We start from the raw sequence: 15,678 nt of genomic DNA on the forward strand, positions 1-15,678 counted from the left end.
CCTCACCAAGTCGACAGCAGCCTTCTCCAAACAATCTGACAGAAGCAGAAGTCAGAGCAAGCAGGGTGACTCACAGCATGTGGAGCTCCCTACACATCCCAGCTGAAAGGCAGAACTAGGAGACAAGAACAAGGGGTGGATTCTCACGGCACCAACAGCTGTATTGTTGGTGGGAGCAAACACTTGTTGCAAGAGATTAACTGTACAAACAGAAAGCTGATAGAAACAGTTTCTATTGAAGTCATTGGAGTTTTTACCCCCATAACAGAAGGGAACTGATGCCTCAGTGTGGAGGATGGCTTTTGCATGCAGGCAAAACACTGATACTGTATCTGACAAAAGCAATTTATTTTAAAAAATTATAAATTCAGCCTTAGATTGAAACACTTGCAATGTCTACCCTCCCTTATGCTGCAGTGTGAGAGATGTGGTCTGGATAGGCATCTCTGGCAACAAAAAACAACTGGGTTTAGAGATGTTTAGCAATAAAGAATCAGGGTATTTTCAGTTTTTCAACACAAATTTGTTTTTCAACAGAAGACATCAACAGAAAGATTTGGGGGGGGGGGGTGGGGTGGTGGGGAAATGAACAGAAACAAAGAGGATGTAGGGGTAAGGAGAGTCATCTCCAAGACTGTTCCATTTCATTATTAGCTGTAGCACCCATCCTAAAGACAGATGCTTCAGTCTGTAGGTTACTCACCTTCACAGCTCTTTTTATCAGCTGTCAACTCATAGCCAGGCTCACAGGTGCATTTGTAGCTGCCCAGTGTGTTCTCACAGTGCTGCTCACACCCACCATTGTCTGGCAGAGAACATTCATCCATCTCTGTCAGGAGAAAATCAGGACAAGTCACACCACCCAAATCCCACCATGCAGCACTTCTGGACAGAAGGACCAGAGCAGTACCTAAAGAGCTGAATCCATGGAACAGGCACTGCAGCAAACATCACAAGTGTTAAAGCATTCCTACCACCAAAACTGTAAAGGACTACAACTAATGTTACTAATCAAGAGTGCTTTTAATAGACAGGAGCAGAAAAACATGGTCTCCTGTAAAGACTTCCTGCATTTTGTTCTCATCTGCCCCTGGGTTTTTTGGTTTGTTTTTTAAATTCCTCATGCTCTTGAGTGACTTGAGCTACCAAGAACCAACCCATTACAGTGCCCACTGTAATGGACCTGCAGGTGTCCACTACCCACTGAAGGGGCTTCAGCAAAGGAGCTGGAAGGACATGAAAATAGTTCTTCCTTTTCATAGACACATGAAGCCTTGCTCCCTGGACTCTGGAATCAGATCCTTCTAATCATTTCTCAATACCTGAACTGATATTTTAATATGCAGATAGCCAGACATATTGACTTCTCACCCTGACCCTTGATTCCACATGCATCCCTTAACAGATGGTTTTATTAACATAGTTGTGGTGAATTGGCCCCAGCTAGCAGCCAAACTGCCACCCAGCTGCTTGCTCACTCACCCACCCCCTACTCCAATGGGATGGGGGAAAAATTGGAAGAACAGTAGCAAGAAAGGTGCTGGGTTGAGACAGGGAAATTACCCACCAATTACTGGCATGGGCAAAACAAACTGGACTTCAGGAAATTTAACTTAATTTATTCACAATTAACATAAATGTTTGGCTGCTGATTGGGGTATTGGGAAATTAAAACAATCAAAAAAGAAAACAAAAAGAAAGAAACGTTAAAACATTTGGGGAAAACACCTTTCTACGCCCCTTTCCCAGGCTGAACTTCAGTCCAGACCCCTCTCCCTCTGCTTTGTATCACCATCACTTACACTTAGTCCCTTCAGCAAATCCATGAGCATGCAAAGGCAGGAGGGGATGGGGAGCTAGTCAGTACAGGACTCTGATGTTCCTCTGTCTTATACTTTGTCCCTGGGTCAGCACGGGTCCTCCATGGACTGCAGGGAACATCTACTCTGCCACGAAGCACCTCCACTTTCCCCTCCTCCTTTGACCTTACTGTTCCTTCCTTCCTTCTCTCCTTATCATTTTTGACCTTTCTTAAACATGTTTCCACAGAGGTGCCAGCTCAGCTGTGTCCTGCAGTGGGTCCACTTCAGAGACAGCTTAAACCATCTGTCTGGCATGGAGCAGCCACTGCAGCCTCCTACTGCCAACACTTTGACACCTACAACCAATACAGCACTCCCATAACAGCTACTACTTCATAGATCACAAGGGAACAGTCTGGACTAGATGATCATTGTAGCTCCCCTCCAACCAAAGTATTCTCTTGTACTCGTATCTGCCTTCCTGCAAAGCCTTCCCACAGCCAGGAACCCCCTGTTGCAACAGTTCCAGTCCAAACAGATTTTATTTTCTGGTTTCTGTTTGTGGATTCACTATGAAGAAAGAAACTGCAGTTATTTCCTTGCTGCTTCATGCTTGGGTACAGCATCAATAGCTTGTAATCCAGCTCTTAAATCACTTGTTTGAGAAAAAAAGAGAGACTGTGACTCTTTCAATCATCACCCTCCTCCTCCCCTCTCACCCTGTGATCAGACATGTCCTATGGGAGGGACATGTCCTAGCTACAGGCAGGTATATTTTGCAAAGTATTGTCTCTCCTCTAATGTTTGCCATGAAGAAGAAAGGCACAACAATGTAGGACAAGCACATCACTACTAATACTACTTCAACCATATACAAAACAAGCTTCAGCAATAGTTTACTACCAAAATGAAGATTAAGTTATTAAGAATAATACTAGAGCTTTCCTTTGAGACATCCATGATGGGATGGAGATGAGATAACTGTTCTTAATATCTTCCTGACATTGTCTCTTGGATATGACTTACCCTCTCTGAGCTGTCATACTCTCTCTGAGCTGTTTGCTGGTTTACTGTTGTTTACTGCAGGTTTATCATCTTAAAAGTTAGATGATACCACTGCAAGTTCTCACAAAGCATAACAATCAATTCCATCTATAACTATGGTGGTGTTTTTTAAAGCCGAGTTATTTTCTTTCAGTGTTGCAAGACATGTAATTGAAGCTCCATTCCTTTCATAACTCACTAAGGAAACGCTAATCCATTGCTCAATCAGCTACGGGTAGCAGCCTGAAGAGTGCCTGCAGAGCCATCTGATTTGTTTATTTACTTTGTTCATGGAGTGGCTGGTAGTCACAGCCCCTCTGGATAGCCTTCTGTAAGGGCTGCAGACTTCAGCTCCCAGCTGGGAACTCCACATCCAGCCTGCAGGTATGTTTACACGGCTTTTTCACATTGGCTCAAGTTCTGCCCACGGTGTAAACAGGCTGGGAGTCATGTAGCTATGGCTACTGTGGTGCTTGATGCAAGCAAATACATGTTGCTCCTCAGTTGGACTTACTAGCATGGACTTGGCAACACTCAGAACCTAGCAACAATTCAGAAGCTACACAGTTTCTATTCAGACACCTGAAGTCTGAGCAGACACTGCAAGATCTAACCTAATTCCACAGACAATACCCATGTCTGCAATCATACTAGCAGTGCACATTTATGTATTTTTTTACATTTAAAAAATGTTTCTCACTATCCACATCACAAGGAAAGCATCTCACGTTCAAGTGTGCAACTTACTTCCTCTGCAAACTTGCAAGAGAACCTCAGATCCTACAAACTGACTTGCTGCAGGACAAGGAGTATCCACACAGTGCTAATCCCTGGAAAACACTTCTGCCACAGTGAGCCTGAACTGTCAGCTCCTGAAAAAAGCCAAAATGTCTTGAGGAAGAAGTATTCTCTGCGTGTCTATGGACCCTGGGAAATTTAAACACTGAAGTCTAGGCACTGTGAGAGTTCTTCAGAGACTGGAACTAAACATCACAGTATCTGCCAGCGATCTTGCAATCGCTCTTTGTCACAGTCTGCTTGGGTCTCTCAAATTTACAGGACAAAGTACTCTGTGAATCAAACTTTATTTAACTGGCTCATTTTCTTTTTGCACATAAATCCACAGATTAAGAAGTACAGGTTCTAAATTATGAAACCTTATGACTGAATGGTGAATAACTGAATTCATGTGATAGACTAATCTGAGGAAAGGGCATTGTGCCTTGCCTTGTTTGTTTGCTGTATTTCTAAACGAACTAATGCAATGAAGTTCAGTTCATAGAGTACATTATCATGTAAACTTGAGATTCAAACAGACCATGACACCCTTAACACAAGACAGAAGTTAAAGTAGAAATAAACAAAGGACTTATGCAATCCAAATACTGGCATTGCAGCTATTATTTCTGTAGAACTGTCACTGAACCTAAGAGAAACATGACTCTCTACCGTGCAGCAGCTCCACAGGTATTTTCTCAAGTGGTGAGGTATTTGGTTCTTGCCTCTATCAAGTCACCAGGGTGCTGGTAAAGGGCCATGGCTTGGGTCCAGCCCTTAAGAAGAACCTTAGTCTTAATTTACATCTTCTGGTGAGGATCTCAGTTTGAGAATGTATTTGTCTCCTAATGTTCTCTGAAGTTTCCCCTGGGATTCTACATGCAATCAAATTTATCCTCTCTCTAGAAGCTTCTTTTTGGAATAAAACTTAAGCAAAGAGTTGTATGTAACACTCTTTGCAGAGTACTAGTACCTTCTTTGAACGTGTCAGTGTCCCCTGGCCTGGAGAAACAGTGGTCACATTCTGCCCAACTGTGTTAGTGCCTGTGCTGGTACTGACCCACTACTGAAAGACTTTCTGTCTTAGTGAGGTGGCATTCATGCCTCAGCATCAAACCCCTCTACACTCTCAAAGAAATTTGCATATAAACTTGATATTGACAGCTGTACAGACAAGTCTAACAGCCCTTAACTACAAGCAGACACAACAGTAACCAACTGCTTTGGGATGACTGTAATTTAAGTGATACCAAACTTTGACCTTGAGAGGTTGTAAATCACATACCTTTAAAGAAATTTGCTGCAAAGCCTGCTTTATTGATGGTTGCATCAGATGCAAACTTCATCCATAGTTTATTTGAGCTGGACTTGATATCTTCTGGCTTCTCGTAGCCACAGAAGTGACCGATCAGGGGGCTGTATTCAGTGAGGCCATCTCGGATCTCCAGGTAGTCATAAGAACATGCATCATGCCATTCAATCTGCAATGGGAAAAAGGGTGTATCTGTAGCTCACTAGTACAAGTGCTCAGAGTCAGGCTAGCTACCCAGTTAGACTGTGGCCAGAGATTGGCTTCCAAAGGAGCATCCCAAACAACCTGCCACAGCTAAGGACTTGTCTAATGGTTGCCATTGAACTTTCCTGCAGTTGAAACTACATTCAAGCCCAGGGACATCTCAGTGAAATCTGTTCCCTGACTATATGCAAGCTAGATAGTGCAGAAGCTGCAAGTGATAGTGCAGAAAAACTACAAACAGAAAGGCTCAAGGAATTGCCATGGGGTCACAGCCAGGAGCCAAATGGTGTCAGCCCTTTCCAGGACAAGCACAGTAAGTGTGCACAAGCCACAGGAGCCTATGGACTAGATGGGTTTTATGAACCAACCTGGGTCCTGTCTGCGACTTCTACATCAGTAGTCAGAAACTATCACTGGGCACCTAGGAGTCTGAGACATCCTATAATCAATGGGAGAAATCCTTTTCTGAGCTCTTCAAAGCCTGTCAGCCTTCTGGGAACACGATGCTTCTTTAAAGTCACATAATCACAGAATTGTAGGGGTTGGAAGGGACCTCGAGAGATCATCGTGTCCAACCCCCCTGCCAGAGCAGCTCCCCAGCTCATATTGCACAGGTCGGCGTCCAGACGGGTCTTGAATATCTCCAGAGAAGGAGACTCCACCACCTCCCTGGGCAGCCTGTCCCAGGGCTCTGTCACCCTCACTGTGAAAAAGTTCTTCCACATGTTGGTGTGGAACTTCCTGTGCTCCAACTTGCAGCCATTGCCCCTTGTCCTATCTCCACAGACCACTGTCATGTCATGAACACACAGAAACCTGCTAAGCCCCAGCAACACAAACAGGATTTTTTTGCCTTGATTGTAACAATTCAATTTCACTTGATCAGAGTGAAAATTTAAGGGCTCATGAGTCCCTACTTAACATCATCAGCAATTTTGTGCCCTTTCTAATTCCTTCTGTGTAAAGCAAGTTTTTGAAAACTTGTAATATTTAAAACTTTGATTCAAAATCTCTCAACCAGCTTCTGGTGAGGAAAATTGTTGTTCTAAACTGTACAGAAAATTGTATTATTGCTGGTATTGCTTCTTTATTCATTTTAAAGGACCTACTGAAGTGAAACAGTATCTGTAATGTTACAGACAATAATACTTCTTACCTCAAAGGCTTGGAACATTATTCCTATGTGAAAGCCTTCAGAAACGGTGATCTTCCAGATGCACTCTTTGGAAGGTCTGTAGTCATCTGGGTAGTTGGGAGATTGGATCTGGCCAGCATCTTTGTGAATTTCTCCACCACAAATAGCTTCATGAAAAAGCACAACAAAAAAAAAACCAACCCCAAACAAACCCAAACAAAAAAGAAATAGGAAAAAAAAAAAAGAGATTGTAGGGCTTTTTCCTTAGGTAAAGTCTGTTCCACACATAGCATTCTTCCTCATTCTAATCTGTATCAATACACCTTTTTCCACAAAGGTGATACACAAGTCTCTCAAGTTTTTACAAACTTAACATTTTGTCAGCGTGACAGCATCTCCTGTCTTGCTGTGCCAACCTCCTTAAAAGGTAAACTCACTGGGATAGAGAATTTTAATGGATTTTTGTGTTTCACACTCCTGGTCACCGACATAACTGCTTAAAATCTGCTACCAGCACTAAGGACCAAGAAAAGTTGGCAAAACACCCACCAAATAAATACCAGTTGCAAATCTAACGCAGCCACACGAGGGCGATATTAACAAGCGTGAGCTGAGCTGTTCAGGAGACCAACAGGCCCCTTGCTGACGTGAAAAATGAAGTTCTCTGCTAAATGTAAGAATAAGTTTAAAGACCAAGAACAGAAGAGTTAATGAAAATCTAGTTTAATACAAAGATAGCGGAGACCTCAAAGACAACAGCAGTTCAGCACAACTGTCTGCAAGTCTGCATAACAACGAACACATGCTAAAACCTGTGTTACCCCATGATGAAAGACACAGGTCTGAAGAATGTTTTGTCCGTGTTTAAAGTCAAGCAAAGCAGAAGCACTGACAATAAGAGTGATGGCACTGCAATGACACCTGCCAGACACCAGACACCTTCACACTTGGGGACTCCCCACAGCATAAGGCATTAGCAATTCAGATGTGAGTCTACCTATAGCATCCTGGAAATTGCTTGCATCAAGTAATGTTGTCCTGGATTTTCCCTGTAAGCTGCTAACATTTAACTGTCACCTGGTTAAAAGCACTGTTTCACTACTGCAGTGCCAGCTTCCTTCTTCGAGAATCAGTGAGAAGGCACCATCACATAGCTGCTCCCAAAATTCAGCTGCAGAGCACATTTTAGATTGCAGTATGAACTCGCATGCTCATCTACAACTGGTTCTAGAGAGAGCCTCTGAGGGACCCTTTAGAGAACTCTCTGTAAGGTGGAGGAGACTACATGTACGTAGTATGGACATTTTTTTTAACAGACATAAAACTGTCAGCCAGCAAACAATATTTTCTCTAGCCATTGCAGTAATTCACAAAGAAATTCAGCAGAGCAGCTAAGCATCCTGGAAGAGCCTTATTGCAAAATGGAAAGAACATCTGCTGATAGAGCTTGAAAAGACAATAATCATGACAAATCTGGGGCTGCCAGCAGTGCTGTAGGGCAAAACCACCAGCATCTTTCCATCTTGAACCTCATGAAAGAAAAGGAACAATATGACTAAATTCTGAGGACACTTTCACTACATTAACTGTCATCTAGTATCAAGTAATTCTCCCATCATGCAGCAACATGCTTCTGCTTCTTTCCTCCCATCTGCTGAAAACTTTAGGGCCAAGACCTGGAGGAATCCAAATCCAAAAATCAGTCCCCACCCACAGAGCTCCCAACAAATTTCAGAAGCATGAGTGTTTACTGGCACTCTCACTAAAGCAGAGGACAGTGAGGCATACATAGTGCTAAAACCCACTTCGGCTTTTTAGCACGAGAGGGAGAAGAAGTCAAAAGAAAAAGAGTAACTAACAGCAACTCAGACACAAAAATTGATAGATCATTAAAGACTTAAGGGCAATCCCTCCTAGAGATAAAGATTACCCTTATTGCCCAGATGCAGAAGTCATAAAACAGCTGAGCAAGGTACCTGACAATGGAGAGAAAAGCCAAGCCATTACCAGAGCTTGCATCACAGGGACATAAGGATTAAGGAAGATTTTTGGGAACGGTCTCAATTCAGCAAATAAATTATGGAGACAGCTGCAGATAATCTCACTACCTGCTGCTCTGACAAGAGGAGGCTGAGCTAAGAAAAGAACCATGCAACAGGCCATCGCTGTTTCTGTGGTACAAGCTGGCTTCTGCCAGTCATACTCTATTCTTGCTCTCAGGCTTAGCAATAGATTTCATACTTTCCAAAGGGTTACATAAAAAGCCAGAGCCTTGAAGAAGCAGAAAAATCTGAACAAAAGGCTGCAAAGTTTGACCACTAGATGAAGATTCCATTTTCATTTGCTCTCCTCAAAAATCAAGTGAAGCAATGATTGCTCATCTTCACTAAGCTTTTAGAGACCATTTATTAAGCAATAGGAAATATGGAAAATTATCAAGAGAAAAATAAGTTTTGCAAAGTGGCTTCAGCATGCAGCCAATGTACTTTTTTTTTCCTTTCAGTATCATTTAGCAATATGAAGCATGATTCCATATTAACAGACAGGATGAAGAACAGAGTAGTTGCTTCCCCAAAACATTCCTCATCTATCTTTTTTTTTTCATTTTGTTTTACAGTTAAAGCAGTACAGTGGGTTACAGCCCAGTGATAAGATTTAAGCTGACTAGCCTACCAAAGTAATAAGCCAAAATAAAACAGTCTACTAGAGATACACTAGTCTGAGCCTTTCTAATTCCAACAAACTACCATAAAAGGGATATTACAAGCCACATGGTCCAGGCAGCAGCTGCTTCTCTGGAGAAATATTAAAAAAAACATAATCAGGCAAGCTACCTCTGTCTCTGGGGCAACAATTTCTGCAGAAACCAGGTACTTCTCCTGTGGAACAAATTTGTTAGCCCGACACTGCTGTGAAATCCTCAAGTGCTTTATTTGCACCTCCCCAGTAGTCCCATGTTTTCTTCACTTCCCTCTATTAGTATCATTATCATGAGTATATTGGACACTGGGGCCCTGGGTTTCCAGTGTCGTGCTTGTTCCTGTGGCTGCAAAGAGATGCAAAGTCAGTACCAATCTAGTCAGCCTCAGAACTGTTAACAATATTGGTACTAAAATGCTTCTTGCTGAGAGAGCAAGGCAGGCTTTTAGTGCATTTTAAAATCATCATTATTATTGTAAAAAATAATCATATATGGAGAAGGGATGTTACTGATTTGCTAGCGACTTTGTTCCTCCTCTGAAGTGGTTTCAGCATGTCAGTGCCACGCAAGTTTCTGAAGTACATGACCTGCAGAAGATCTAACATGCTAAGTTCTAATCTTAAGTAAAACATACAAGGGAGAAATCAAATAGCAGTCTTTGCATTTGAGGAAAAAGAAAACCACAAAAATACACCCAAATAAGCTGCATTAAGTAATATAAAACGTACGATCTGAAACAGAACTTTGTCAGTTAAATTACTGGAAATAACTCCTCCTACACCCAGCACTGCTATTTGCAGGAGCTGGTTAAGGCAAACAGAACCTAGTCCATGAACAGAAACTATTGCTCTGTGCTGCCATTCTGTTATTCCCCCACAAAACGTCTTGCCTTGTCTGCAAATTCTCATAAAAACAACACTGGTGCTATATCTAGCCCCACAGTGAAGCAGAACTCCTACAGATCCCATAAACCCCTGCATCCTGTCCTGGCTGCTCCATGCAATACAACCCATGTCTTCGAAAGGCTGTACCTTCATAGACCACAAAGAAGCCTTTGCCCAGGATGTTACTGCTGCTCCGGAACTCAATCCACAGCCTGCTGTCCGTGGAGATGACTGGTTCAGGGATCTTGTCGCCACAAAATCTACCTAGAAAGCAGGAAAGAGATGATCAAGACCTTCTGACTGACAGGCAGCACAGCTTAAGAGACACCGATGGGTCTAGGAAGCAAAGAGTTTGTGGTTAAAGGAGCTGTGCTTGCATAAAATACCCTTTCATTCTCACCACTTGCGCTTTTGAATGAGTTTGGTTTTTCTCCCCCATTAATTCATAATCACTTAAATTATTAAATTAATAAAGCTTTTCTTCAGCGAAGCAGAATCCAGTAATCACAGATGCAGCCTGATAAATTCAAAAAGCATCTTGTTTTTAATCACCTGTTTGGGCAAATGAGCTTGCTGTATTTGGTCTGGCTGAGGTGGAGTTAATTTTCCCCACAGCAGCCCTCAGAGTGCAGTGCTGTGTACTGGTAGCCACCAAGGTGCCAGTAACACTCCCGAGCAGTGCTCCCAGACAGCACAAAGGCTCATCTTTCCAATATGGGGACACAGCCAGGACAGCTGACCCCAACAGACCCAAGAGATATTCCACACTGTATGATGGCTGCTCAACATTAAAAGCTCAGAGAAAGGAGGAGGAAAGCAGAGGGCATTTGTTATTTATGATGTTTGTCTTCTGGAACAACTGATACGCATACTGAAGCCCTGCTTCCCAAGAGCAGTCAGACATCATCTGCTGATAAAATGTAGAGAATAAGTCTTTTGGTGTTCCTTTGCTTCTGTATGCAGTCTGTTTAATAAACTGCCTTGATCTTGACCCATGAGCCTTTTTTTTATCTTGTTTTTCTTCCCTTCCTGTCCTCCTGAAGAGGGGAGTGATAGAGCAGCTTGGTGGACACCTGGTGTCCAGCCAAGGTCAATCCACCACAGCTGCAAGGGTGGGGAACCATCCTCTGTTCTTCTAGAGATGTGACATGAAAGAACATCCTTTCCATTTCTTAGGCCTCAAACTCCTTCATTTCTTCATACCCAAGAGCAAAGTCAAGCCACAGGTGTGATACGGCCATGCTTATGAGAAACACCCCTTATCTCATCCTTTTCTCTCACTCTTCTCATAAATCTACCTCTTCCTAGTTCCTTCTCTGCAGTGATTCAATCTCTTTCAAGAGCTTTGTGACCAAGAGTCTTTTTGCTACGTTTCACCCAGCTCTGTGGTCTCTGACATGCACCAGCACTAATAAATACCTGAATCCTACCAGCAAGGGAGAATCCTGAAACAAAACAGCTGCACATGGCATGTGCAGCCCCAAACACCTCAATAACCCTAATTTGGTGCTCCTCTAACCCGCTCCAGACAGAAACTCCTCATTGAAACAGGACAACAACCAAGTCTGCACTGAGAGCATACAGCACAGAGGTGGGTTTTTTCACTTCAGCTGACCCCAGCAGGGCTATATACTGAATCTAACCAAATGTCCAGTGGGAATTTGATAGCAGAGAGCAGTTCCTCAGGTTGAATTCAGTCAGGACAGCAGTGATAAGGATCCTGGTCTTGCAACACCAGGCAAAAGCTTCTTTGAACCACCTCTGGGTAGAAACCTGGTTTATGCCTTACCTGCAAGGCAGCATCTGAGTTCCCATTAACAGGCTGCATTGGCACTTCCCTGCACTGGTCAAGATGACAGATAGTTCAAGGCCTGTTGTTTGGCAGGCAGAGAAGGCTGTTGCTTTTCCTATGTATGGGAGCCAGAGTATAGAACCATAGAATTGTTTAGGTTGGAAGAGACCTTTAAGATCATCAAGTCCCACCATTAACCTAGCACTGTCAGGTCCACCACTAAACCCTGTCCCTAAGTACCACATCTACACATCTTTTAAATACCTCCAGGGGTGGTGACTCAACCATTTCCTTGGGCAGCCTGTACCCATACTTGATAATGCTTTCAGCAAAGGAATTTTTCCTAGTATCTACTGCCACTTTTGGCTCTGCCTGCCCCACCTTCACCACTTGGCAGCCTTGGGAAGGCTTTCAACCTTCAAGGATGCAAGAGCTACGCCTCCGTGACAGGCCAGTCAGTGCAAATGAGACTGCACGGAAGGTGAGCTGCAAACTTCATTTCTCTTCAATAGCAGTTTCATTGCCAATGTTTTTCCCTTGCAGAGTCCCCCATCCAAATTTTAGCACAGACCCTACCTTTATCTGATTATTCAATTCTGAGCCCCCGTACCCCAAGGCTGCCACGCGCTGTTGGGGCAGCATGACAGCATCTCCCATCTCCACTCCCAAAAGGGATGCTAACGAACAGCATCAGCATTGCAAAACTCTTTCCTCTAGGGTCACCGAGCAACTTGCCTCCTGGATTTAGACCTGGAGTTTAACAAGGGTGTCAAGGAGAGGAAACGCAGATGAGGAACAAGAATGAGCAAACTCCTTAGAGTGTGATAAAGGGCCCATTCATAAAAAGTTATACACCATTTAAAGGCTGGGTTTTCACACACTTCCCTGGGAAAATATGCAGCGCACATGTATTTTTTCTCCCTGCAAGAAGCCCATGCTTTCACAATTCACACTAATCCCCCTCCCCGCCCCCTGCTGAATTGCCGTCTGTCTGCCTCTTCCGAGCTGATTTCATGGGCTCAGACCCTTGCGGGAGCTGTGGCCACTCATGCAGCATCTCCTTCCAGATGGAAACACTCATGATTCCACCTGCACTGGGGGGACAGGGAGGTGCTTGGCTTCTGAAATACCTTTAAATTACTCAACAGAAAAAATAAATAATGAGGAGCTAAGTTACAGATGCTGGAGCACAGTTGCCTGATGCGTGTACAGCAGAAAACAGCAATTAATGCTGCCAACCCCAAAGCAGGCAGGAAGCAGTAAAACTGGCTTCCAACTCTGCACAGAAAGGCAGGTCCAGAGAAACCTCTAGAGAGCAGCACAGCTCCAGCCTCCGCACTACACCTGGTACCAGGGCCGGGACATCCAGCGGGGCCAAAGAGAACATCTAGACCTCCCTAAGCCCACCCAGACCCCACGCTGACTAGCCCAGTCCTGTGCTACACCATGGGGCACAGCACCTCTAATGCTGCTGGTCACACTACAAAACCGAATTTCTTCTTCCTCTCAGGCAGAAGGGGTTGTTTGAAGAACAGCATTTTACACATTGAGACACTGAGATTAGGAGACAGGGTCAGGTTCAGAGCCAGTGGTGTAGCAGGTAGAACTCCTGACTGCCCACTCAGGGTGGCAGAAGATTTGCAGTCAGGACAGCAGGAGGCAGAGGAATAGGGAGGACACAGAGTAGCTGAGCTTCCTTGAGATCTCTGGGAGCAGAAGAGCAGAGCCTTGGACAGTCTTCCAGCCTAGGCATGGTCTAGCAAGTTCCCTGCTAGAAATACCCAAAGTACAGACTACAGAGTACTTGTAGGTTCAAATATTTGAGAAGTAGTGGCAGGACCTTGGACCAGGAGCTGTATGGCCACTTCATTCTGACTGCCTGACAGCGACTGTCGTGTTACCCACATCTTAGGAAAAAGTAAAGACTCCAGAGAGCACATTTTTAATCCCAGCCATGCCCTTAACTAACTTCCCTCTCTGCCCCAGTTCTGAAGCTTAAAAAAGAAGGAATAAAGTCTTTGCTACCAAAGGACTTGGAGCATGGATCATTTGGTGTGAACCCCATATATCAACATCTCCAGATGGAGACATTAAAGGATGGCCAGTGCACTGGCTGGACATAAGCTCCTTCCAGGTAAAGGAAAGTTTTTATCTGTTCTGGCTTTTTTTCCCAAAAAGCTTCAAGAAGAACATATGAAATGCAATTAAAATTAAACTACTCACCCAGCAATGGAGCCTTCCTCCAGTAGCCATCACGCACCTCCACATAATCATACCAGCAAAGGCGACTTTTAAACAGGTCCATTGATGTGAAGTTTAACATAATCTGAAAGGAGAGAGTACCCACTTCTCTTTGGGAAGGGAGACACTTTAAAAGAAGACCCTACCAGTTATATGCTTCATTTCTGCTACAGGGCTGCCTAAGTGAGTATGCAGGAAAAAAACAACTGGACAGTTGGTTGTATTTTTTATCAGCTTTCCTCAAAAAAGAAAGGTTTTTCAAGGTATTTTAATAAAAACATGAAGGATGTGACACCAGATAGCACTTTACTATCCATTTTGTAATTCAGTCACTACCTCTTCAGTTACTAAAACACTACTAAAAAAAAACCAAATTTATTTGGTTTTTTTTTAATTAAAAATTAAAATCCTTGGTTTTGATTAATGGTAGTATCATAGAGAAACATCTTGCCCCCAAACACAGCCATCTGGGATCCATACCCTTATATAAATGACTCTTAGAAAAAGCCACTTTTGCTGATAAGTTTCCATGTTCTGACAATTACACTCACACCATCACCACGAAGCAGTTGTGTTCAGTGGCTTTACCAAGCAGAGCACGGCATGAAAATTTTATCCTTTTGGTCTCCTTCCTCTGTAACAAGGATTACAGGCTTTGCTCCATAGGAGTCACCGATGGGGATGTACTTGAGGCATTTTTGTCCTTGTAAGATTTCACCCATGTATTAACATCATTAGATTAAACCAGATATAGATACAATTTTCTGAAGAGGCTGAGAGACAAAGGGAGAATTTACAGTAAGATTTACACTGAAAAACTCCCAGTGCCATAGTTTCAAGTTCTGGGTGTTTCTTGGCACCTCTGTCCTTGGTGAAGCTTTCCCTGCAAGTGAAAGAACTGGGTTCCTGTGCAAGACAGATGCTGCAAAATGAGCAAGCTCTGCACTTCTTTGCTTAAGTCCAAGTCTTAAGTGGATCTTGAGGGTGGTCCTCAGCAAAGCCACTCTGCCGAGGAGCTCCCAAGCTGGGCTGTGCATTCCTGCAGCCTGGTACAGCATGAAAGGGCTGGAGGGCTAGTATTAGTGGATTAAGGAAAGATTTAATTTCCACAGGAAGATCAATAAAACAAAAGGAGCTGGGAAGAAGCGGACAGGGTGGGTGATTGATGCGCAGCCGGGCTCAGAGTTTTAAGGCGGGGAGTAGGAATGCCCTGACAGGAACATTATGCCTGGATGACAGGGGCAGGCCACTGGTGTCACTCATGGCTCCTCAGCTCCCTTCTGGACCCCAGCTCACTGACACTTTCTATCTAACTCAGCTCACTGGCACCTGGCTTTGAAAGGTAAGCTTGGCCAGAGCTAGTGGATGGCAGGAGACATCCATGCAGGGTTCAGTCTCACATAGATACAGAGGATCAGAGATCAACATACATCCCAGACCTGTGAGGGACTTCTGCACCAGCATTACCTTTTCCTCCTCAGGACCATGTATTATTTATTGATCCCACCTCTGGGAGGCCAGTGATGGTGCTCAGGAGCCTCTCTAGGCTCTGTCACTGCACTCTAGGCACACAGAGATTTTTTGGCAGCTGCCAACACTGTCATCACAGGCAAAACCACATGCAAGCAAAGTGCAGAGTCCACCTTGTGCTGGTGTGGCACCTACCTTCTCCCCTGGGGTCACTGAGATCCTCCAGACACAGTGGGAATAGGAGGGGTACCCATTTGGAAAGCCAGGGGCTGAGAAATTCCCTGTTGAGTCCTGCAAGGTCTCTCCACAAGCTGCA

The 15,678-nt window shown here is 43.9% G+C and overlaps 1 protein-coding gene across 2 annotated transcripts in view; it reads right to left on the minus strand.

Moving 5' to 3' along the window:
• TLL2 (tolloid like 2) overlaps positions 1-15,678 on the minus strand; it is a gene marked incomplete at both ends in the record, with an annotated part of 93,399 nt that overhangs the window by 8,076 nt on the left and 69,645 nt on the right. For both annotated transcript variants that reach the window (XM_084264367.1, XM_084264368.1), the window contains 6 exons: positions 704-829; positions 4,909-5,104; positions 6,296-6,441; positions 10,007-10,119; positions 13,871-13,977; positions 15,558-15,673. In XM_084264367.1, coding sequence (XP_084120493.1) covers positions 704-829; positions 4,909-5,104; positions 6,296-6,441; positions 10,007-10,119; positions 13,871-13,977; positions 15,558-15,673 — 804 coding nt within the window. The remainder of the gene's footprint in view (positions 1-703; positions 830-4,908; positions 5,105-6,295; positions 6,442-10,006; positions 10,120-13,870; positions 13,978-15,557; positions 15,674-15,678) is intronic.

Source organism: Gallinula chloropus (genome assembly GCF_964237585.1).
Source record: "Gallinula chloropus genome assembly, chromosome: 5".
Taxonomy (NCBI): Eukaryota; Metazoa; Chordata; class Aves; order Gruiformes; family Rallidae; genus Gallinula; species Gallinula chloropus.